The sequence below is a fragment of the Lithobates pipiens genome, unplaced genomic scaffold, assembly GCF_037356315.1.
Source record: "Lithobates pipiens isolate NorthernLeopardFrog02 unplaced genomic scaffold, aLitPip1_a1.2 Scaffold_23, whole genome shotgun sequence".
NCBI lineage: Eukaryota > Metazoa > Chordata > Amphibia > Anura > Ranidae > Lithobates > Lithobates pipiens.
In genome coordinates this window covers 140,067,250-140,093,125 of record NW_027507785.1, presented here as the reverse complement: position 1 = coordinate 140,093,125, position 25,876 = coordinate 140,067,250, and the positions used below count along the sequence as shown (strand labels likewise).

The 25,876-nt window shown below is 46.9% G+C and overlaps 1 protein-coding gene across 13 annotated transcripts in view; it reads left to right on the top strand.

The window, feature by feature from the left end:
- Positions 1-25,876, top strand: part of TNRC6B (trinucleotide repeat containing adaptor 6B) — a 1,034,757-nt gene that overhangs the window by 808,695 nt on the left and 200,186 nt on the right. For all 13 annotated transcript variants that reach the window (XM_077452437.1, XM_077452434.1, XM_077452436.1 and 10 more), the window contains one exon: positions 444-551. In XM_077452437.1, the coding sequence (XP_077308563.1) occupies positions 444-551 (108 nt within the window). The remainder of the gene's footprint in view (positions 1-443; positions 552-25,876) is intronic.

The following is a 25,876-nucleotide window of genomic DNA, read 5'->3' as shown; positions in this document are numbered from 1 at the left end:
TACATTGTTCAGCTTAGGGAGACGAAGTATGTGTATGTGTAAAGGTACCCAGAGATATTAGGTGTCAGTTGTTTTAGGCCAGAATAGACATGTAGTCTCATGCCCTTGTACAGTGACAGACATCCCTGACCAAAAGGCCTGAAGGGAAATAGTGAACACAGTTGTCGGTACAATGCTGCTTTTTGCCCTTTTAATAAGTCGGTGCTAAAGATCTATAGTAGCAGCTTACACTCTTTATAGTTTCAACGTAGTAGTGTTCTTAGTAGAGGATGGCTGTTTATGAACCCAGGGCAGACTTTGCCTATACATACTGTATCTCCTTATGATTATCTGTCTATAGTTATGTATGTTTGGTGATTGGAAAGTGTGTGAACCATTTAATCATTAATCACCTCATATTAAATGTTTTGGCTAAATCCATTGATGTGTTTTATCTTGCACAGGCCTGCCAGCTTCTTCTGCAGCAGCAGCAGCAGCAGCAGCAGCAGCAGCAGCTTCTCCAGAATCAGAGGAAGATTTCACAGGCTGTCAGGCAGCAACAAGAACAGCAGGTGACTGTCTACATTTTTATAAAGCTTAACTTGCCAAAACAGCACAGGTGACCTAACTCTTTAATTCAAAGTTTCTACGAGGCACAAGCTTGTGCCTCGTTGAAACGTTGAATTAAACCACCATCATGCATTCACCTTAGACTCGTGAGTGCCACTCTCTTTTTTGGTTTATATGCACTGCAGTCTTTGCTGTGCACCCGGGCTGACTTTTATCCCCGGTTTGTGTATGGTGACAACCATTGGATATTATAATATATATTATATAGGTATAGTAGAGTTGTGCCAAAAAAAATTAAGCACTTTCAACAACTGGCTATCAACAAGAATGGCGTGGTTTACTTTAACAAATATATGTGAACCATCACCTTATAAAACAACTGATTAAGTTTAAAATAGAAATGCAAGGCAAAACATTTGTGTGTGTGTGTGTGTATAAGGGCTGTACTGATACGTTTTTTTAAGTATGAGTACCGATACTTTAGGGCATTTCCTTACCGATACCTTTGTGGTGCAGTTTGAGCACATACAAAATGAATGTGCTCTAATTGCATACGATTTAAATAGGATTGTGGTGCATTTCCTGTCCAAATCACATGCAGTTTCCCCTCATCGCTCCTGTGTGAACCCAGGATGAAATTACTATGTCACGCCTGGGTTCATACAGCAGCAGTGGGGGAAACTGCATGCGATTTGAACAGGAATCACACTGCATTCCTATTTCGAATCACAAGCGATTCTTTGCAGTGCAATTTGAGCCTATTCATTTCGTATGGGTTCAAATTAAGCGACAAAGGTATCTTTTCAGGTATTGGTGCATTTGTACAAGTACTCGTGCAAATGCTTAGTATCTGTATTGTTGCAACCCTTATATCTATATATATATATATATATATATATATATATATATATATGTATATATATATATATATATATATATATATATATATATATATATACTGGGAATCTAAATTGGAGAACAATTTATGAAACTTGATTTTTTTTCCAAAATAACGTAGGCACTTCAACAAAAAAAACGTTTATTTTGTAGAAAACATAATGATCAAAATTAGAGACCAGCAATGACTGTACCATGGCGAAAGATTACAACTAAAATTTCTGAAGGTTACATCAACAATTGGTAGGAGATGTACAGGCCCTTGCTTTGAATGACTTATCTATAGCCACAGGACATCACTGGTCTCTCACTCTGCTCTGGTGTGATTTTGTTCCACTCTTCTCCCGATCTCTTCCACAGTTTCGGTTTCTGCAGTGGGTTTTCTTTGCCATAACTTTGTCCCCAAGGATTTTCCATTGGGTTTAGATCAGGAGTCTGGGTTGGCCATTTCATTATTTCAACGTTTACAGCTTCAAGGAACTGTTTTACCCATTTTTCTGTGTGACAGGGGGCATTGTTGTGCATAAAAATTGCTGGCTGATTGGGTGATGAACGCAGGGAAGAAACCACATGTTGTTGAAGAAGGTTCTGATAAACTTTTGCGTTCTCTCTGCCAAGTAGCTGTATAAGAGGCCCAAACCATGAAGCTTTCCCCTCCACCTTTCACTGACTTCTTTACACACTTTGGGTTCAGTCTTTCCCTATTTTGACAACAAACATAATGTTTCCCATCAGACCCAAATAAATTAAACTTTTATCACTATATAGTGAGCTTTGGACCAGTTCTCCTTTGTCCACACAACATGCTCCTCAGCAAAGGTTAGACTAGCCTTTTGATTGTTTCTGCTAATGAAAGGTTTGGTCACTGCAGAGTGGGCTTTCAGTCCAAATTCTCAAACGACGAGACACTGTATGACGAGGCAGATCCTCATTCTGATCAGCGTTGAACTGGTCAGCAATCGCAGCTGCATTGAGATTATCCACATTATCCTGTCCTCTCTTGCATTGTCGTGGATGACCAGCCTTCTTGGGGGACTTGAATGCATTTGTGATGCTGTAAAGATGCAATATTATAGAAATCGCAGATTTGGAATGACAAACTTCTCTTGTCTCTTCTATGGCTGAAAGGGTCATCTCTTTGTCCTTCATCTGGACAACCTGCTGCCGGAGGGTTTTGGTCAATTTAAAAGGGCTCACCATCTTGCAAAGTTAGTGAAAACTGGAAAGTTAGGCTGCCAGTTAAATAGGGTTTGTCAGTACAATCAAAGAAATTAGCACATGGTGCCAGATTAGCACTAATAACTGGTATCGGAAAATGTCCTCTAATTTTGATCAACGTTCTTTTTCAAATCTCATTGAAGTTTTTTATTCTGTGCTTAAAAATATATTTAACTCATTAAATATGCTTAAAAAAATATATTTTACTCCTGTTTAGAAAATTTCAAATAGAACTAAGCAGTTAACCTTGCAATTTAGGAAATTGTAGGCTGTTCTCTAATTTTGATTGCCAGTGTGTGTATATGTGTGTATATATACAGTATCTCACAAAAGTGAGTACAGCCCTCACACTTTTTTAAATATTTTATTATATCTTTTCATGTGACAGCACTTTAGAAATTACACTTTGCTACAATGTAAAGTAGTAAGTGTACAGCTTGTATAGCAGTGTAAATTTGCTGTCCCCTCAAAATAACTCAACACAGTCATTAATGTCTAAACCGCTGGCAACAAAAGTCAGTACACCCCTAAATGAAAATGTCAAGAATTGTGGCCAATTAGCCATTTTCCCTCCCCGGTGCAAGTGACTCATTAGTGTTACAAGGTCTCGGATGTGAATGGGGGGCAGGTGTGCTAAATTTGGTGTTATCGCTCTCACACTCTTATACTGGTCACTGGAATTTCAACATGGCACCTCATGGCAAAGAACTCTCTGAAAATAATAATTATTGCTCTACATAAAGATGGCCTAGGCTATAAGAAGATTGGCAAGACCCTGAAACTGAGCTGCAGCATGGTGGCCAAGACCATGCAGCGGTTTAACAGGACAGGTTCCACTCAGAACAGGCCCCGCCATGGTCGACCAAAGAAGTTGAGTGCACGTTCTCAGCATCATATCCAGAGGTTGTCTTTGGGAAATAGACACATGAGTGTTGCCGGCATTGCTGCAAAGGTTGATGGGGGGGGGGGGGGGGGGGTCAGCCTGTCAGTGCTCAGACCATACGCCACACATTGCATCAAATGGGTCTGCATGGCTGTTGTCCCCAAAGGAAGCCTCTTCTAGGAAAGCCAGTAAACAGTTTGTTGAAGACAAGCAGACTAAGGACATAGACTACTAAAACCATGTCCTTTGGTCTGATGAGACCATAATAAACGCATTTAGTTCAGATGGTGTCAAGCATATGCTTTGGCAACCAGGTAATGAGTACAAAGACAAGTGTGTCTAGCCTGCAGTCAAGCACGGTGGTGGGAGTGTCATGGTCTGGGGCTGTATGAGTGCTGCCGGCACTGGGGAGCTACTGGTCATTAAGGGAACCATGAATGCTAACATGTACTGTGACATAGTGAAGCAGATCATGATGCCCTCCCTTTCATGGATTGGGTCGCAGGGCAGTATTCCAACATAACGACCCTAAACACACCTGCAAGATGACCACTGCCTTGCTAAAGAAGTTTAGGGTAAAGGTGATGGACTGGCCAAGCATGTCTCCAGACCTAAACCCTATTGAGGATCTGTGGGGCATTCTCAAACGGAAGGTGGAGAAGCACAAGGTCTCTAACATCCACCAGCTCTGTGATGTATTCATGGAGGAGTGGAAGAGGACTCCAGTGACAATCTGTGAAGCTTTGGTGAACTGCATGCCCAAGAGGGTTAAGGCAGTGCTGGAAAATAATGGTGGCCACACAAAATATTGACACTTTGGGCCCAATTTGGACATTTTCACTTAAGGATGTACTCACTTTGTTGAAAGTGATTTAGACATTAATGGCTTTATTTTGAGTGGACAGCAAATTTACACCGTTTTTTCAAGCTGTACACGCACTACTTTACATTGTAGCAAAGTGTAATTTCTTCAGTGTTGTCACATAAAAAGATATAATAAAATATTTACAAAATTGTGAGGGGCGTACTCACTTTTGTGAGATACTGTATATGTGTGTGTGTATATATATATGTATATATATATATATATATATATATATATATATAATCTACACACGGTTGTGCTCATGAGATTACATACCTTGGACATTTTTCAGAGAATATGAATGATAACACAAAAACGTTTCCGTCACTCATGGTTAGTTTTAAGCTGAAGCCATTTATTATCAATCAACTGTGTTTATACTCTTTTTAAATCATAATGACAACAGAAACTAATCAAATGAAAGATGTGAGATACTGTGTGTGTATATACAGCTGTGCTCATAAGTTTACATACCCTAGCAGAATTTATGTTTTCTTTGCCATTTTGTAGAGAATATGAATAACACAAAAGCTTTTCTTTCTCTCATGGTTAGTGTTTGGCTGAAGCCATTTATTATCAATCAACCATGTTTACTCTTTTTTTAACCACTTGCCGACCGGCTCACGCCGATATACGTCAGCAAAGTGGCACGGGTGCGCAAAACGACAAACCCATACGACACTGCGCCATCCTTGGCTAGTGCACGCCCGCACCATGGAAGCATGCCTGCGGACTCTATGTCCACCAGTGGCCCGCGATGATGGCACAGAGAGGCAGAACGGGGAGATGCCTAAAAAGGCATTTCCCTGTTCTGCCTAGCAACATGAAAGGGATCTACTGCTCCCAGTGATCGGGAGCAGTAATCTCTGTCAGGTTCTAGTAAGCCCATTCCTCCTACAGTTAAAACATACTGAGGGAACACCGTTAACCCCTTGATTGCCCCCTAATGTTTAACCCCATCCCTGCCAGTGACATTTACACAGTAATCCGTGCATTTTCTCTTATATTCACCGACAGACATAGCTCCTCTCTGTAACTAAATGTGTTGTATAGCCTGCCATTAGGAGAAACTAGGCAAAATTGTTACACAATACACAGAATTTTAATCCGGGGGGCGGGCCCCGTGCTATCAACCCTTCCCACTGCTCCTAGCAGCTTCAGTTTTTATTTTGCCTAGCAAGGAGAATGACCTAGGAAACCCCGCGGGCCTCTCGGTTCATGTTTTTACTGCAGGTTTGCTGCTTTTTGCGCAAGATGAGAGATCCTGAGATCTTCTATCAACTGCCGGCTGGGTGACAGGCTGTTTAATGAAGTCCTTGTAATCTCCCCAGTCCGGCCATCGAGCGTGGGCAGGCCGCAGCTACAGATTGGCAGGCCACGGCATACCTCATGCTCCAGAGGTGGTTGGTGAGCTTCAATGCGCCGGGGTATACATATGACCAGGCTACTGATGTCTGGATCACATTATACCGGGCCAGTAACCTTCCCTGTAACTGCGCAGGAGTTGGCTACCACGGAATGTCTCCCAGCTCTTCAGGACTGGTAAGTACGGCTCTCCCTGCTTCGGTGGGGTGAGCAGCTGGGCATTACCTGGGGGGGGCAATTCAGGGGCCACCTCTCCTCCTTATCTTCTCTCCCAAGTCGCTATCACCCCTCCTTCCCCCCTCTGAGGGGGGTGTCTGCATGCGCTGTGGGTGGTGTGTGTGTGTGTGGGTCGCTGTTTCTCACCTCTCGGGCTCTGTGCGGTTGCTGTTCAGTCCTGATCCAGGTCTGGGGGTCCAAAAAAGGCAGTTTTTGTGGAGGATGTCTGTGTGTCAGCAGGCAGTTCCTATTTTTTTGCTTTTTTTCACCTCATGGCGCCATTCTGGTGGCTATCTTGGATTTGGGAAAGCTATAGATTCACCTTGGGGAGCTTCAGCAGCCATTTTCCCTGAGATTCCTATGGATTGCATTGGCAGCCATTTTGTGAAAGCCGAAATGCTTTCTTCACCGCTGGCCTCTTGTGACAGCTTGCAATGTGCTTTCTCTTGTCACTTCCTGTATTTCCTGTGTGTGAGGGACACTGAATGGCTCTGTGTGGAATGCTGAAGCTGTTCTGCAGACCGTTGCACTGTTAGAGCTGCTGCTGCTGACACAGTTTTTTCTCCTCTCTGCATCTGGGAACCTCCTAGGGACTACAGGCATTGTTGGCATTCACAGAATGCCCCAGGGTGGTGAGTCTAGCGCTAAGCACCCCCCCCCCAAGTGGTGGCAGCAGGAGGGTGGGACCTTCACTGTCCTAAGTCCCCTTGCAGGTGGCAGACAGGATAGGGTCAGCATGGCTCAGAAACTGGTGTTTCTTCCCCCGAAATCCAGGCTATAGGAACCGGGTTACCTGCGGTTAGTGCGCATGGACACCCTGACGGCGTTCCTGGACTCCTATGTTGCTAAGATAGAGGCGGCACATGGCAGGAAAGGTGCACCTAAGAGGCCCCTGCCCCTGTCCTCTGGGGAAAGCTCTGATGCAGACTCGGGCCCTGCTGCGGCTGGAGACCCCTGCTCTGACCTATCAGACGTGGCTGACCAGGACCGTTCGGACAGTGAGGATGATTCCCCGTCCGGGACCGGGCGCGACAAGGCGCTTGTTGGAGCACTTATCACAGCTGTGCGTGATACCCTGAAGATTCAGGAGCCGGCAGATTCCTCTGCTGATGTAACGGTCCCATTTGGGTCCCACAAGCCAGTACGTTCACCTAAGGTGTTCCCGTATTTGACTTATTTTGACAAATTTATCTACAGGGAATGCGGTCGCCCTCAACGGACCTTTTTGGTCTCCAAAAACTTGGCGGTGCGCTACCCCTTTGAGGAAAGCCTTCTCAAAAAGTGGTTGGCTCCTCCGGTCGTGGACCCCCCAGTATCCAGGTTAAATAAAGTAACCACGATCCCGGTTGAGGGGACTCCTGCATTCAAGGATCCCACGGACAGGAAGGCCGAAGCAGTGGCTCGTTCCTTGTTTACGGTTGTGGGGTTAGCCGCGTGACCTGTACTGGCATCTGCACTGGTGTCGCAGACACTGACTGAGTGGGCAAAAGTTTTGCACCGCGAATTGGGAGAGCAGAATGCCTCCCCCTGTCTGCGTGGAGTTGGCAGACCAACTAGTGCATGGTCTTAAGTACGTTTGTGACGCGGCCCTGGATACTCTCCCTTTGTTATCCAGGTCCTCAGTGTCAGCTGTGGTGCTGAGGCGCCTTGGTCCGCTGACCAGGCATCCAAGAAAGCCCTGACGGATCTTCCCTTCCTTGGCGACTGGGTCTTTGGAGCCTCGTTGGATGACATTATTAAAAATGCCACGGGTGGTAAGAGTACACTACTCCCACAGGCCAGGAAGGCTAAGGAGCCACGCTGCAGGCAAGGGCCCTCCTTTTCCACTCACAATCTGCTTTTTCGTCCTCCCGGTGCTTCGGCAAAACGACCCCAGCCCGACAGGACGCCCACGGACAGTCAGAAGCATCCCTGGAACCACAAGCCTAACAAGCCTGCGAACAAAGGTGCTACCACATTAAGGTCTGCCACCACCCACATCTCGGATGGGGAGTCGCCTTCGGGAGTTTGCAGCCCGTTGGACCTCCCAGTTATCTGACCAATGGGTCTGCGACCTGATTTCTACAGGCTACAAGATGGTTTCTTTCTTTACCACCAAACAGATTCTTCCCCTCCAGCATACCCGTGTCCCCAGTTTGCCGGGAGGCTCTGTTAGGGGCAGTGAGGGACTTGCTGAATCAGGGGGTGATCGTACCAGTTCTGGAATCGGAACGCTTCCAGGGATTCTACTCAAATCTGTTTGTGGTTCCCAAGAAGGAAGGGGTACGTCCAATCTTGGACTTAAAAGCCCTCAATCACTTGTAAAAGTGCAGAGGTTCAGAATGGAATCAGTAGTTGCTGCACTCCATCAAGGGGACTTCCTGGCGTCCTTGGACATTCAGGATGCCTACTTGCACATACCCACACGCCTTCGGCATCAAAAGTTTCTGCGTTTGGCAGTCGGGGAAGCCCATTACCAGTTTGTGGCTCTTCCCTTTGGCCTGGCATTGGCCCTCCAAGTCTTTACCAAAGTACTGGCTCCAGTGTTGGCGTTGTTCATACAACGCGGGATCGCGATCGTGGGTTACCTAGACTATCTCCTCCTGAGAGATTGTTCCGCCTCAGAATTAGAGGAGGATGTGGCGATTACCTTGCAGACCCTGCAAGCGTTTGGGTGGCTGTTGAACCTAAAGAAGTCGGTGGTGGTACCGACTCAGCGTCTGGAGTTCCTGGGGTTACTATTGGACTCCAGGGAAGCGAGGGTTTTTCTCCCCTCAGAAAAATTGCTGACTCACAGATCTGCGGTCAAACTACTGTTTAACCGCTAGTGGTCATCACTCTGCTTTTGCATGCAGGTGCTGGGGCTCATGGTGGCTGCCTTCGAGGCAGTACCTTATGCCCAGTTCCACACCAGAGTCCTGCAGAAGGAGATCTTGACAAAATGGGACAAATCTCCGTTGTCCCTGGATCGGCAGATCCAGGTGAGGCAGCCAGTCAGGGACTCCCTGATCTGGTGGTTGAGGGCCCGGGTGATTCAGGCCGCAAAATCGTTCCTTCCTCTGAAATGGACGGTGGTCACCATGGACGCCAGTCTGTCCGGCTGTGGTGGAGTGATGGGGATTCAGTCGGCTCAAGGCTTCTGGTCGACGGAGGAATCCAAGTTGCCGATCAATCTGCTCGAATTGAGAGCGATCAGGCTGTGCCTCCACACATGGTCGACGTGTCTTCGAGGGCGTCCGACCAGGACACAATCAGACAATGCCACGGCTGTGGCATACATAAATCACCAAGGGGGAACAAGAAGTTCAGTCGCTGCTCGGGAGATTGCTTACATACTTCGGTGGGCAGAGCGACACGTTCTGGCCCTGTCGGCCATTTACATCCCGGGGGTGGAAAATTGGCAGGCAGACTATCTGAGTCATCAGATGCTGGATCTAGGAGAATGGGCATTGCATCCGGAGATATTCAGACGGCTGTGCCTGAAATGGGGCACACCAGATGTGGATCTATTGGCCCCCCGGCTCAATCGGAAGGTGCTGAGATTCGTGTCCAGGACAAGAGATCCGTGGGCAGACGCGTCAGACGTGCTGGTGGCTCCATGGGATCGGTACCAGCTGATCTACGCCTTTCCTCCGCTGAAACTGTTGCCACGTCTGCTTCGCAGAGTGGAAGCTGAGTAATCCTGGTTGCCCCAGATTGGCCTCAGCGGGCCTGGTACGCAGACCTGGTGCGCCTGGTGGCAGACGCTCCCTGGTGACTGCCGTTGATAGAGGACCTCCTATCTCGGGGTCCAATCCTTCACCTGCTTTACCATCGCTGGCTTTAACGGCCTGGCTATTGAAAGCCAGGTATTGAGGAACAGGGGTCTGTCGGACTCTGTGATTCCAACTATGCTGATGGCGCAGAAATCTTCTTCCAGGAAGATATACCATCGTACTTGGAAGGCCTACATCTCCATGTGTGAGGAGAAAGGGTGGCATCTGCGCTCCTTCTCTATATCCAGGATCCTGCTGTTTTTTCGGCAAGGTGTAGACCAGAGGTTGGCGTTGAGCACCATCAAGGGGCAGATTTCAGCTCTGGCTGTCTTTTTTCAAAGACCCCTGGCCTCTCACTCATTAGTGAGTACCTTTGTGCAGGGGGTGCGACATGCAGTCCCTCTGGTGCGTCCTCCGTTACCTCTGTGGGATTTGAACCTGGTGTTGTGTTGTCGGCACTTCAGAAGCCGCCATTTGAGAATATCACGGAGATTCCTCTGCTGACCCTTTCACAGAAGGTGGTCTTTCTGATGGCCATCACATTGGCCAGGAGGGTTTTTGGAACTGGTGGCCTTGTCCTGCAAGTCACCTTATCTGGTCATCCACAGGGATAAGGTGGCCTTTCTACCTAAGGTGGTCTCGGCCTTTCATATCGATGAGGACATTGTATTGCCATCATTGTGTCCTAAGCCGAAGCACCCCAAGGATGTGGCCCTTCACGCTTTGGATGTGGTTAGGGCTCTGAAGGTGTACTTGTCTGCCACAGCTTCCTTTCGGAAGTCAGACTCACGGTTTGTTTCGGTGGCTGGTCCTAAGCAGGGCATGGCGGTCTTATCGGCCACCATTTCCAGGTGGATCAGACAGATTGTAGTCCAAGCCTACGCCTTGAAGGGGCAGGTGCCTCCCTTTCCAGTCAGGGCCCACTCTACAAGAGCAATCGGAACGTCTTGGGCCTTCTAACTCCAAGCGTCTGACGCTCAGGTGTGTAAGGCGGCGACCTGGTCGTCTGTCCATTCGTTTACCAAATTCTACAAGGTAGACGTCAGTGCCTGTTTTGGCCGCAAAGTTTTGCAGGCGGCCGTGTAGTTGCAATTGAATTTTTTCCTTGTTTATCGATAAAAACGCAGTACTGTTTTGGTTAATGCACTATTGCATTACTCCCACAAGGTTGCGGTCTTTGGGATCACTCCTGTTGAGGATACCCAGTTATATAGTGGTGTTTTTCCACACACTGCTGTTTTTTTGTGGGTTTAGTTTCACTAGTTCCCACTTGGCATGGTGGGAAGTTTGTATGCTGTTTTTCCCACCCCTCGCTTGGCACTGCTTGGGGACGTCCCATTTAGTTACAGAGAGGAACTGTGTCGGTCGGTGAATATAAGAGAAAATAGGATTTTTGTACTCACTGTAAAATCCTTTTCTCTGTAATTCACCGACCGACACAGCACCCACCCCTCCTTTTTTCTACGTTATACTGCTTGCTAACATACTGAAGCTGCTAGGAGCAGTGGGAAGAGTTGATTGCACTGGGCCCGCCCCCCTGGGGTGGGATTAATGTTCTGTGTATTGTGTAACAATTTTGCCTAGTTTCTCCTAATGGCAGGCTATACAACCCATTTAGTTACAGAGAGGAGCTGTGTCGGTCGGTGAATTACAGAGAAAAGGATTTTACGGCAAGTACAACATTTTTTTTTTTATAGCACTGATCGCTGTATGAATGCCAATGGTCCCAAAATGATCTGATCTGTCAGCCGCAATGTCGCAGTCACAATAAAAATCACAGATTGCCGCCATTACTAATAAAAATAAAATATTAATAACAAAAATGCCATAAATCGATCCCCTATTTTGTAGACGTGATATCTTTTGCACAATCCAATCAATATACGCTTATTGCAAAAAAAAATTTGTCTTTTTTTTACCAGAAATATGTAGAATACATATTGGCCTAAACTGTGGAAGAAATTTGTTTTTTTTTTAAATATATTTTTGGGGGCTATTATCGAAAAATGTAAAAAATATTGCTTTTTTCCCCAAACGTCTTTCAGGACTTCGCCCGAGAGATCATGGTTCCTCCTCCCACAGGAAACATCTCATCAATCAAGTCTTTAATAGGAGGCCTCCATGTTGATCTCTCAGGGCTTCCTGGGAGACAAGAGGTTCTCACCTATCAGTCTTTTTTTCTGGGAGAGTGATCCTCCCACTTGCCTCCTGTAGGACAGTCCTGTGGGCTTCTTCTCCCTCTTGCGTGCTTGGGGAGAGCCTGTACGCCTGGGAGTGCTTGCCCCTCTTTTCACTTCAGGTAGGCGGTTGTTCTCTGTGCCCCGCTGGACGCCCGTATCAGAACCAGGTCCCTCAGGGGAACCCAGGGCTCCGCAGCCATTTTCAGAACCAAAAGTCGGCTCTCAAATACTGACAGGGGGTCAGGACACTTCCCAAAAATCCGCTTCCCTCCCTCCAGATGGAACAGAGTCTGAGGAGGAGGAAAATAAAGCAGATGCCACTTCTATGTACAAAATGTCACTAGAAGAGACTTTGGGGATAGAAGTGGAAAAGAAGGAGCTCTCCCTGCATGATCGCATGTACGCTGGTCTGGGAGATTCAAAAAGTCATTCTTTCCAGTCCATTCAGTAATCACAGAGATGATTAAAAAAGAGTTGCTGGAACCTGAGAAGAAGCCATTCTTTTCCCTGGCTCACAAGAGAAGATTTCCATTTGAGGAAAATCTTGACTCTATCTGGAACAAGGTGTACTTTCCAAAATTGTATTCTGCCTTTTCCCAGGTTTCGAAGTCTACTGACCTTGCCTTTGAGAAAATGGGCACTCTGAAGGAGCCCATGGATAAAAGGATGGACCTGATTCTTAAAAGAACCTGGCAATTGGTGGTTAACAATCTAAAACCGGCAATGGCAACAATTTGTGTTGTGTTTACAGCAGCACAGTGGTGTAGTGGTTAGCACTCTCACCTAGCAGTAAGAAGGGTCGCTGGTTCAAATCCCGACCACGACACTACCTGCCTAGAGTTTGCATGTTCTCCCTGTGCCTGCGTGGGTTTCTGCCCGTACTCTGGTTTCCTCCCACAATCCAAAGACATGCAGGTAGGTTAATTGGCTTCTGTCCAAAAATTGGCCCTAGCATATGAATGGGGACCTTGGATTGTGGGCTCCTTAAGGGTAGGGAATGATGTGAGTGTGCAAGATACAGGGATAGGGACAATTGTAGACACTCACTCAAGTTGAACTGGATGGACTGGTGTCTTTATTCAACCTTGCAAACTATGAAACTATGAAGAAACTTAGAACATTGGGTTAACCAGTTGAAGGCCTATGTTGTTTTTTTTTTTTTTCCACAATAGTTTTTATTGATTGAACAAAGCAACAAAATACAGTGTTATGTATTTTGCTTATACATGGTACATATGACATTTGTATTAATTACATAATACAGTATGGCCTGGGGTCAAAATGGGTATATACACTACCAAGGTTATACATTGTGACATATATTCAGTTAGTATCAAAGCCTTTTTGTATGAGAATGATAAATATTGACTTCAGATGTATGGGAGGAGTGGGAGAAAAAGAGAGAGAGAGAAAAAAAGGGGGTTTTCCTTTTTCTATTTCTCTTCTTGGACCCCCTTATAGGAATTATTAACTGATAGAGGTTTTCGATTATTAAGTGATAGTAGCTTTGTAATCCTGAGAGCCTTTGTATTCTAACCAGTTAAACCAGTTAAATTTGTTATTTTTTCCTGTGATATGCTTATGAGTTCTTCTTTGTTTTTTGTGTGTATATATATATATATATATATATATATATATATATTATAGTGTAGCAGGTATTGTGCTGGTTCAAATCTTAAGTTTTCTGAAGTTATTGATACAGTGGTTTCATGAACTATCTTCCAGACAGTTTTGGATTAGAGGACAAGACCCCCATATGTGTAGCATCGAGCCTTCCTCATGTTTGCATCTTCAACACCTGTCAGAGATCTGGGGGGAGAATTTATGCAGTAGGTTGTGAGTTCTATACCATCTAGTGATGATTTTAAAACCACACTCTTAGGTGGCTACATTCAGAGATCCTTTGTGCGTACGTGTAGATCAGTGTTTCTCAACCTTTTTACCTTGGAGGAACCCCTGGCAAAAAGTAAGAGATCTTGAGGAACCCCTGAAATGTTCACATCTACAGCTCACAGAACATTAGTATGATCAGCGAGCTGTCGATAACAAAAATTGTTTGTAGAAATAGCATTAAATAAAATAATAAATATTAAAATGTACCTATTTAATGTGAAACTTGTGCTTTCTTTTCCTGCAGAGCTGATCCATTCAGATGAAATTACATGGGACAGAGCACATTACAGGGGACGTTACCTGGGACAGAGCACATGACGTGGGACAGAGGACATGACGGGGCATTACATGGGGAAGAGCACATGACATGGCATGGGGCACATTGCATGGGACAGGTCAGGGGTCATTACATGGGACAGGGCACATGACAGGATATTACATGGGATAGGGGACATTACATGGGGCAGAACACATGACATGGGAAAGGGACAGGGCACATGACATGGGACAGGGCACATAACAGGACATGACATGGGACAGGGGACATGGCACATTACATGGGGTAGGGGACAGACTGTTGGTCACATTGTGGGGGGGACACTCCATTACTTGCTTTCTTCTGCTGGCTTCATATCTTCTCCAGTGGTGCGCTGTTCCCCCTCAGCCCTTCCTCCTCCTCCTCCTCCTATCCTGTCCACTCCAGATGATGTCGCTTACAAGCACTCGGGAAGGACAGAGGGGGAACAGCGCGATACATAGTTAGTAAGGTTGAATAAAGACACCGGTCCATCCAGTTCAACCAGAGTGAGTGTCTACAATTGTCCCTATACCTGTACATTACACACTCACACTGGTCCCTACCCTCAAGGAGCCCACAATCCAAGGTCCCCATTTATATACTAAGGCCAATTTTGGACAGAAGCCAATTAACCTACCTGCATGTCTTTGGTTTGTGGGAGGAAACCGGAGTACCCGGAGGAAACCCACACAGACACAGGGAGAACATGCAAACTCCAGGCAGGTAGTGTCGTGATTGGTATTCGAACCAGCGACCCTTCTTACTGCTAGGCGAGAGTGCTACCCACTACACCACTGTGCCGCCCAGGGTGCCAGCCGCTTCCCTGCCTATCTCTGGCTGTGTTTGCGATCCTTCTGTCAGTTGCCTGCAACTGACAGTCAGATCGCCGCGGAACCCCGGTTGAGAACCACTGGTGTAGATGGTTTCCCAGTTCTCCTCAGACAGATTTAGATTTAGGTCTTGTTCCCAGGCTTGGCATGACAGACTGGAGAACTCCACATTACTCATGAAGAGCGAATTGTAAAGAATTGATATGGTATGTCTTTGAGGGCTTTTTTTTATGCATAAGTCTTTTATTGTCGTAACGGGTCTAGTCCAAAATTGGGCTGTTTGAGTTCTAGTTAGAAAGTGTCTTACTTGTTAGTAATTCCAATGTGAGATCAGGCTTGAGGCACTATCTTTGTTTAATCCATCTCTAGATAAAAGTTTCCCATTTTTAAAAAAGTGTTTTACCAATATTTCTTTGTGTGGCCATGAGTCAGTGAGAAATTTTTTCCCAGTACCTGGGAGAAAGCCTGGGTTATTTCTTAGAGGTGTGAGAGGGCTAATCCACGGTAATGGATTATTCTTTTTATAGGTATTAATAAATATTTCTTGGACCTATGAGAGGGTGGGCTTTAATACTTTTTGAGTGGTGTTTTGGATTTATCCATGGTAAATAGTTTATTTGGTGAGAGAATTGTTTGTTCTAGTGTCACCCAGTCCTTGACTGAGTGATGAACGTTCCAGTCTACTTTACATGTCAGAAGAGCCACTTGGTGGTATTTCTGTAAGTCTGGGAGCGCTAGTCCCTTTTTTTTGGTTAAGTTTAGTCTGGTGGACTTGATTCTGGGGGGTTTACTCTGAAGGCCCATGTTACGGTGGATTCCCAAAAACGGGAGATTCTGGACATACAACTTTGTCTGCAGCAATATCATACATTGCGGATGCTTCAACAGAATCGATTTGCATGTCAACCAGGTCAGCAGCTTTAATGAGCTCCGCCAGGAGTGCTCTGTGGCTGAAAACTTGGCCAGGGGATGCGGCATCTAAAAACCGATTGTGTAGCATTCCCTTTGCAGGAGATTTGCTGTTCGGTTCGGTGCTAGATTCCATTCTTGACCGTACGGGTGATAAAAAGACGGCATTTCCAGTCAAGAAGAAACAGGTGCAGACCTGTAAGCATTTTTTTTGGCCTCAAAAAGGACAGCAGGAAGGAAAAATGCAGAGTAAGAGGAAGCCATGGCCTTCCCAGAAGCCCAACGGTAGGAGTGGAGTGCTCTTCAATCCTCCTACGACCTCCGGAAAACCACAATGACTCCCCCTTCAAGGCCGGAGGAAGACTCCAGGAGTTTCTTCCTTAGTGGAGAGCCATTACTTCAAACCAGTTTATTGTGAATATGCTCTCCCATGGATACGTGATAGAATTCATGGAAGAACCTCCAAAAAGATTCTTAGTGACAAATGTCCCAAGGGATCCGGTCAAGGCTTTCACCATGAAGTCCCTAATTCAGGAACTGAAATCCCAGAGAGTCATTGTTCCAGTCCCGAGTTCTTCCAGGATTTCTACTAAAATGTATTCCTTGTTCCGAAACCTTCACTAAAGTTCTGCCTCATCCTAAATTTCAAAATGCTGAACAAATCAGTAAAGTACAGAAGATTTTCGGATGGATTACATTTTCTCAATGAAAAATCTCCTGAATCAAGGGTGCTACATGGCATCAATAGACTTATAAGATGCCTACCTCCACATTCCTATTGCCGCCATGTCCCAGAAATATATATATATATAAGATATTCAGAAGGCCTGTTATGGTCCTTCCCAACCCAGGTAAGGTTAACAACCGATGCCAGCTCCTGGGGTTGGGGGGCCAGTGGGCACAGGGATTGTGGTCGCCAAGAGAAGCACTGAGGTCCTCAAAACTGGAGGAAACTCAAAGCAATAGAAATGGCCTTACTGACCTTTGCAGAAGAAGTCCAGGGACAGCATGCTCAAATCCTGTCAGACAACGCCACGGCGGTGGCCTACATAAACAGACAGGGGAGAACCAGAAGAAGAGTTCTGCAGGACCTAGCAAAAGGCATTCTAAGTAGGGCAGAGCTCCATACTCTATCCTTGTTCATGGTCCATTTAAAGGGGACAATAAACAGGGTAGTGGACTTCCTCAGCAGGAATCAGGTATTCGAAGCAGAGTTGCAGTTGAATCCAGATGTCTTCCGTTTGATTGTGAAGAAATGGTGGTGGCCAAGAGTGGATCTCTTTTCAAAACAGGAAAATTCACAAGTGTCTCGCTTCCTGAACGGGAACGAGTCATCACTGGGAAGTAGATGCTCTGGCACACAGCTGGAAGTGTCACCTCTGTTACCCATTCCCCCCCCCCCCCCATTTCAGCTTAACAAATATCCAGAAAGAGGATACGACAGTAATCCTCATCACTCCCTTCTGGCCCAAAAGGCCTTGGTTTTTATCTCTTCTGCAGATGCAACTAAAACTGTATTGGCACCTTCCGTTAAGACAAGACCTCCTGCTACAAGGTCCTCTGCTTCACCAGGAATGTGAGGGATGAATACACCCCTCACATTTTTGTAAATATGTTATTATATATTTTCATGTGACAACACTGAAGAAATTACACTTTGCTACAATGTAAAGTAGTGAGTGTACAGCTTGAAAAACAGTGTAAATTTTCTGTCCACTCAAAATAACTCAAAACAAAGCCATTAATGTCTAAATCACTTTCAACAAAAGTGAGTACATCCTTAAGTGAAAATGTCCAAATTGGGCCCAAAGTGTCAATATTTTGTGTGGCCACCATTATTTTCCAGCACTGCCTTAACCCTCTTGGGCATGCAGTTCACCAGAGCTTCACAGGTTGTCACTGGAGTCCTCTTCTTGTGCATCATCTATAGAAGAGGTTTCCTTCTGGGATGACAGCCATGCACACCAATTTTATGCGTTGTGCGGTGTATGGTCTGATCACTGACAGGCTGACCCCCTCACCCCTTCAACCTCTGCAGCAATGCTGGCAGCACTCATACATCTATTTCCCCAAAGACAACATCTGGTTTTGACGCTGAGCATGTGCGCTCAACTTCTTTGGTCAACCATGACGAGGCCTGTTCTGAATGGAACCTGTCCTGTTAAACCGCTGTATGGTTTTGGCCACTGTGCTGCAGCTCAGTTTCAGAGTCTTGGCAATCTTCTTATAGCCTAGGCCATCTTTATGAAGAGCAACAATTATTTTTTTCAGATCCTTAGAGTTCTGTGCCATGAGGTGCCATGTGAAAATCCCAGTGACCAGTATGAGAGAGTGAGAGCAATAACAAATTCAACACACCTACTCTCTTCACACCTGAGACCTTGTAACACTGAGTCACATGACACCAGGGAGGGAAAATAGATAATTGGGCCCAATTTGGACATTTTCACTTAGGGGTGTACTCACTTTTGTTGCCAGCGGTTTAGACATTAATGGCTGTGTTGAGTTATTTTGAGGGGACAGCAAATTGACACTGTTATATAAGCTGTACACTCACTACTTTACATTGTAGCAAAGTGTCATTTCTCTTTCGTTCACTGACTGACACAGCTCCTTTATTCTTGACCATTGGGTTGTTATGCCACCTTCAGGAGAGGACTAGGCAGAACATGTTATACAGGGGACAGTCCCTCCAGTAACATCCCCTCAGCCTGCTTCCTGCAGTTTTTTTTTTTTCTGCCTAGTGAAGGAGATGGACCTAGATGGACCTGCAGGCCCATCGGTCCGTGGATTTTTTTCTGCAGAAGCTTGCCTTTTGCGAAAGATTAAGATCCTGTGTTCTGCTATCAACAGCCGGCTGGGTGACAGGCTGGATACCCTTATCCTTGTAGTCTCCCCAGCCTGGCCAGCTAGCCTGTGCAGAACAGAGTTCCACGCTGCGTCGGCCACAATATGCACCTCAGGCTCCAGGGGTGTCCGGTGAGTGCAATGCTTCGGGGCACACATATGACCAGGCTACTGATGTCTGCATCACAGTGTGCCGGGCCAGCAGCCACCCCGTACTGATCGGAGAGTGGGTCTGTGATGGAATTTCCCCAGCTCGTCCGGAATGGTAAGTACATCTCTACCTGCCTCGGTGGGGCTGAGCAGCTGGGCATTCCCTGGGAGGTCGATTCTGGGGTCCCTCTCCTCCGTCTCTTCTCTACCTGTCCCTGTCTCTCCTCCCCCCCCCCCCATGTGGGATGCTGCTGAGCGGTGTGTGTACCATATAGATAGGGGTCCCCTGGGGGGCTCTCACCTTGGGTGGGGGGCTGTGCTGAGTGGCTGTGCCCCTGGGTGTCTGGAGGTCTGTACATGCTGATCGCCATAGCGCTGTTCTGCCACCATTTTCTCTGTCTTTTTCCACTTTCCCTCTCTGTGTACAGTTGTTTGGCGGCTATGTTTGGTGTGACTCAGGGAGAAGCATGGTCAGGAACCATTTTACTGTAGTTCAGCGGGCATTTTCCCTGTGATTATGTCCTTTATACTGGATGCCCAGCGGCCATTTTGTTGTAGCCCAGTGGGGGGGGGCTTGCCATGTGCTGGTCCCTGAGGCTCAGAACAGCGCAGTTTCTTCACTCAGACACTTGGAAGATGACACAGGCACTACTAGCTGAACGGCGCAGAACTCGGTCAGGGTGGTGAGTTCTGTGGTGGGGGCCCCTCAGCATGTAGCAACTGGGAGGGTGGGACTATACACCTGTCCTAAGTCCCCAACAGGTGGCAGACAGGGTGGGTCAGCATGGTTTCAGAAACGGATGTTTCTTCCCCCTAACTCCCTGCAATGCAACCGGCTCGCCTGCAAACAGTGCAGCGCCTTTGGACGCCTTGTCATGGTTCTGAAAACGTTTGTTGCCAGCGTGGAGGCGGTGTGCGGGTGCAAAGGTGTTAGAAAGCGGCCTCTACGCCCCCGTCCTCCGGGGAGTACTCTGACGCAGACTCGGGCCCCGCAGTGACTGGTGGCCCCTGGTCTGTTGTTTCAGATGACGCTGACCAGGACCGATCAGACAGCGGGGATGAGTTACCGTCTGGGTCCGAGAAAGAAAAGCGCTAGTTGGAGCATTTATCACAGCTGTGTGTGATACCCTGAAGATCAGGATACATCAGGTCTTTATGCTGCATTAACGGTCCCTTTTGGGTCCCGTAAAGGCAGCCCGTACACCTAAGGTGTTTCCGTATCTGACTTATTTCGATAAGTTCATTTACAGGAATGGGGGCAACTGCAACTGGCTTTTTTTGGTCCCAAAATGCATGGCTGTGTGTTTCCCCCTTGAGGAGAGCCTTCCTAAATAATGGTCGGCTCCTCCGGTCGTGGACCTCCCAGTATCCAGGTTAAATAAAAGTAACCACGATCCTGGTAGAAGGGGGGCCTGTGTTTAAGGACCCCACGGGCAGGAACCAAAGTAGTGGCGCATTCCTTATTTACAGTTGGGGGGGTCAGCAATACAACCAGTACTGACCACAGCACTTGTGTCGCAGAAACACTTACTGAATGGGCAAAACTTTTGCACCTTGAATTGGAGAAGCAGAAGGCTACTCCCGTCTGCGTGGAACTAGCAGACCAGTTATTGCACGGTCTTAACTACGTTTGGAACGTGGCTCTGGATACGCTTCCTCTGCTATCCAGGGTTTCAGTGTCGGCAGTGGCGCTGAAGTGCCTGATTTGGCTGAAATGCTGGTCGGCGGGCCAGGCATTTGAAAAAGCCTTGACGGATCTACCCTTCCTTGTTGAGCGGCTCTTCAGAGCCTTGTTGGATGACATTATTAAGAATGTCACAGATGGCAAGAGTACCTTGCTCCCACAGATCAGAAAGATTAAGGAGCCACGCGGCAGGCAAAGGCCCTCATTTTCCACTCCAGAGTTTTTTTTTGTCCGCCCAGGACTTCGGCTAAACGCTCCCAGTCCAACAGAACGACCTTTGAAAGCCACCCTGGAACCGCAAGTCTGCGAGAAAAGTGCTACCGCATGAAAGTTTGTCCCGCCCGTCTTACGGGTGGGGGGGTCACCTTCGGGAGTTTGGGGCTGCAAACTGATTTCCTTGGCTACAAGATAGTTCCTCTCTTGGCCGCCAAACAGATTCTTCCCTTCCAGCATACCCTTACTCCCATCTTGCTGGGAGGCCTCATGGGGGCAGTATGGGACCTACTGAGCCACAGAGTTATAGTGCCTGTTCCGGTGTTGGAAAGATTCCAGGGGTTCTACTCTAATCTGTTTGTAGTCTCCAAAGAAGGAAGGGGTACATCCAATCTTGGACTTAAAAGCCTCAATTGCTTTAAGTACAGAGTCTCAGTGTGAAATCAGTTTGATCAGTAGTCGCTGCATTCCATCAAGGGGACTCCCTGGTGTCTTTGGTCATCCAGGATGCGTATCTGCACATACCCATATGCCTCAGGCATCAGAAGGTTCTGCAAAATTCAGTCGGGGAAGCCTACTATCAGTTAGTGGCTCTCCCTTTTTGGCTTGGCTTCAGCACCCCGAGTCTTTACCAAGGTATTGACTTCAATTTTGGCGTTGTTGAGACAACGCAAGATCACAATCGTAAGTTACCGGGACGACCTCCTTCTGAGAGCAACTTCCGCCTCAGAATAAAAGGAGGATGTGGCGATCACCGCGCAAACCCTGCAGATATTTGGATGGCTGTTGAACCTAAAAATGTTGGTGCTCATACCGATTCAGTGCTGGAGTGCCTAGGCTTACCGCTGGACTCCATGGAAGCGAGAGTTTTCTCCCTTCAGACAAACTGCAGAGACTCAGAGCCGCGGTAAAACTATCGCTGAACCGCAGGTGGTCGTCGCTGCGTTTTCCGCATGCGAGTTCTGGGCCTCATGGTGACCTCCTTCGAGGCGGTACCGTACGCCCACTTTCACATCAGAGTCTTGCAGAAGGAGATATTGACACAATGGGACCTATCTCCATTATCCCTGGATCGGCAGATTCAGGTGAGCCAGTCAGGCAGGAACTCCCTGCTTTGGTGGCTGAGGTCCCCGGCACTTCGGTCCAGGAAGTCGTTCCTACCTCTGCATTGGACTGTGATCACAACAGACGCTAGCCTGACCTGCTGGGGTGGAGTACTGTAGACCCAGGGTCTCTGGTCGGGTGAACTGGCGGACTTGTCTTGCAAGTCGCCCTATATGGTTACCCTTAAGGATAAGGTGGTGTTGCGTCCACAACCTTCTTTTCTGCCGAAGGTGGTTTTAGCATTTCACATCAATGAAGATATTATGTTACCATCTCTGTGTCCTAAACCGACACATCCTAAGAGGTGGCCCTTTATTCCCTGGACATGGTCAGGGCTGTAAGGATATATTTGTCTGCCACGGCTCTCCTTCAGGGGTTAGATCTCTGTTCATTTCGGTAGCTGGTCCGAAAAAGAGGTATGACGGTCTAGTCGACCACCATTTCCACATGAATCAGACAGATGTGGTACAGGCCTACGCCTTGAAGGGGCAGGTGCCCCCCTTTCCTGCCATGGCCCATTCCACCAGGACAATTGGGGCCTCTTGGGTTTCCTACATCGAGTGTCAGTCGCTCTGGTGTGTAAGGCGGAAATTCTGCACTACTTTTTCTGTTTAAAGAAAATGGTTACCTTTGAGTATAATGCACTGTTGCATTGTTACTGCAAGTTCTGATGCGGTTAGATAAGGTGGCGACTCCCTTGTTAGGGAACACTTCTGATTGGGGGTGAAGTTCTGTTATGCTGTTTCTCACCCCTCGTTATGATACTGCTTGGGGACGTCTCAATGGTCAAAAATAAAGGAGCTGTGTCAGTCAGTGAACGAAAGAAAATAGGATTTTCTTTATCGTACATCATAGGACACAGTGCCTCAAGTAATTACTTGGTGGGTTATAGACCTACCTTCAGGTGTTGACACTGGTATAAACAATACAGGAAGCTGACTCCCCTATATAACCCCTCCTCCTTCCAGGAGCGCTCAGTTTTTTTGCCAGTGTCTAAGGTGTTGGTGAAGATGTGCTCTGTGGAGCTCAAGGAGGGATCCATGCTGGATTGAAAGAAACCTCCACAATCAGATGCATCCTCGCCACTGAGGCCATAGAATGGTACCTGGACCTCGATGCAAGAACAAGGTTTTGCCTGTAATGCTTCTCTTTGAGAGCTGGACCCTAGGAAGCAGGACTCTTTTGGGTCTTTCTGCATTTCCTAAAGTTGTCCTGAGGGGTGCTATACAAGGCCCAAAGGAGTGGAACCCCTTTTAAAGGGGCCCCAGTCTTTGAGCATGTTTAAACGCAGCCCGCCGTGATGGGTGAAAGTTGGATCTGTATGTTAAATCTGCAGTATCCTGCAGTGAGGACAAGGTAAGGGAAGAAGCTTTGCTTTTTACTTCAATATACCTTATATGCCTTATAAATGTCTCCTCTATAAGGAGTAACTTACACTACCTATGATGTGTCTTAGTGCAGCTCTGTCTCAGAACATCTGTGATCCCAGCGGCAGAAGGGCTTCTTACTTAAATAGATCTTGTGGGATTTGGTAAAAAATACAGCAGTTGCTAAATACAGAGATGTGTATAAACTTCTATATGGGCGGTGGCTGATTGGTTGACCCAGCTGCTTTAGCTGCATGGTTTAATTACAACCCAGCAATTCCACCTAGTAACACTGGGAAACGCCCTATGCTTCTGTGGTTTTAAAAAAAAACTATAAATCTGCTGACAGAACCCCCCCTTCCCCTTCCCCTCTTCCCCTTCCCCTCTTCCCCTCTTCCCCTTCCCCTCTTCCCCTTCCCCTCTTCCCCTCCCCCTCTCCTTCCCCTCTTCCCCTCCCCCTCCCCTTCCCCTCTTCCCCTGCCCCTCCCCTTCCCCTCCCCTTCCCCTCTTCCCCTCCCCCCTTGTAGAGGTGTATAGTATGTTCACCTTACTTTGTGTTTGCGTTCTCAGGCCCTGCTAGGGACCCGAATAGCCGAGGGGCATGTCCGCAAGGTCACGTGGCACTGTGTATGGATGTAACGTCCACACACAACACTCGCTGCATAGCTGAAGGGAAGCGCTGAGGATGCCAATCAGGTTCCACCTGAGGCTTTATATCACAGACACTCTCATTTCAGAAAGACTTTTTAACTGAAGAGAGGCAGTCTGTCACACTAAGAGACACCAGAGCTCTGGGAACGTAAGGGTGTAAACAGGCATTTCAAGACAGGAAAAACTATTGTTACTTAGTAGCAAAAGAACTGTTATTTTGTGTGTACCTCTGCTTTTGCTTTGCACTATGTCTTCCAGACCTACCGTAAAGGTACCTAAGGTGTCACCCCCCAGGCCCTGGGAATCCCAGTTATGCCTCCATACTGTCTTCCTCTTCGGAGAGATCAGACATGGCAAGCCAGGATGAGTCATTGGAAGCTAGCGGTGGCGCAACTGCTTCGCACACTTCAGCCCCTGTAGAGGTGACTGAAGATGCATCTACCTATGCCTTGCAAGGCTTAGAAGGAAGATTAGCGGCTTTAATCGCATCCTCCATCCAGTGTATAGGAAGCTAGGAAGCTTCCTAGATCCCCCTCCCCACCTTAGACTCTTTACAGTCAGTGAAGGGTCCAAGAGAATTATGGGGACAGGATGGGGTATTGCCCTCAGATGATCAGGAGGAAAGACATGCAATTATTTCTCTGCGGAGGAAACAATACTTGAAGTTCCCAAGGATCTCTACTTCACAATCTGAAGTACAGAGGCTTGCAAAGATGGTTCGCTCTACTTACATGCTACCCCTAACAGAGTTAGCTGAAAGGCTGGTCTCTTCCTTGGGTTCTTTGAAGCCTTTACAGCCTTTGCATGCGTTTCCCATCCACGCATTATTAAAAAAGCTTATTTATACTGAATGGGATCATCCGGATAAGCATTTTTTCCCTTCCAAAGAGGCTCGCAAAAGCTCTATCCTATGGAAGAAAGATTCATTAAAAGATGGAAAGTTCCAGCAGTGGACAATGCGCTTATGCTTAAAGATCCAACAGATAAGAAGTTGGAATGTTTTTTCTTAGCAGGTACTGTTGCTCAGCCCGCAATTGCAGCTATAGACATCTGTCAGTCCTTGAAGGACCAGTTCACAGATGCTCTCAAGATGAGCTCCCTGCACAACAAGCACAGGAACTGGCTGAGCTACCTAAAGCATTATGCTTTGCTGTAGATGCTATGAAGGATTCTATTCACCAGGCATCACGCCTTGCGTTTGTACTTGTACATATGCGAAGGACCCTTTGGTTAAAGGGTTGGTCAGCTGAGACGCCTTGTAAGAACCTTCTAACTAGTTTCCCCTTTAAGGGAGAACGATTATTTGACTATAGTTTGGATAAATACATTCAAACAATTTCCAGCGGAAATAGTACTCTTTTGCCAGTCAAAAGAAAATATAAGCTTCTTTCATTTAAACTGTTCGGCCTCTGCCATCAGACCAGGCATAAAGGACGACCTGGGGCTACAAGTCTGCAAAGCAGAATACAAGACCTCCTTATGAAGAGGCATCTCCCCTCACCAAGGTCAGGGGGAAGACTTCTGATGTACTCAGAAGTCTGGCAAAGGGAGATTCAGGACAAATCGACTCTCTCCACAGTGTCTCTAGGATACAAGCTAGAGCTTTGAGAGTTTCCACCATCTCGTTTTCTGAGAACAAACGTTCCCAAGGATCCAGGGAAAAGGCAATCCCTGTTGCAAGCATTGGACCGATTATTGGCTCAAGGGGTGATCAGACAGATTCCCAAACAAGCGCAAGGTTTGAGGTTTTACTCAAACCTAATTACGATGCCAAAACCAAATGGGAATATCGGACCAAGTCTAGATCTACGTAATCTAAATCGGTTCCTGAAAATCCACTCCATTTGCATGGAGTCAATCAAGTCAGTCGTTTCCATCCTGCAAGGAGAAAAACTTCTGGTGTCCGTCGACATCAGAGATGCATAGCTGCTTGTCCATATATTTCCTCCTCACCAGAGGTTTCTGCGGTTCAAAGTAGAACAGAGGCCTTTTCAGTTAATAGCCTTGCCCTTCGGGCTTGCTA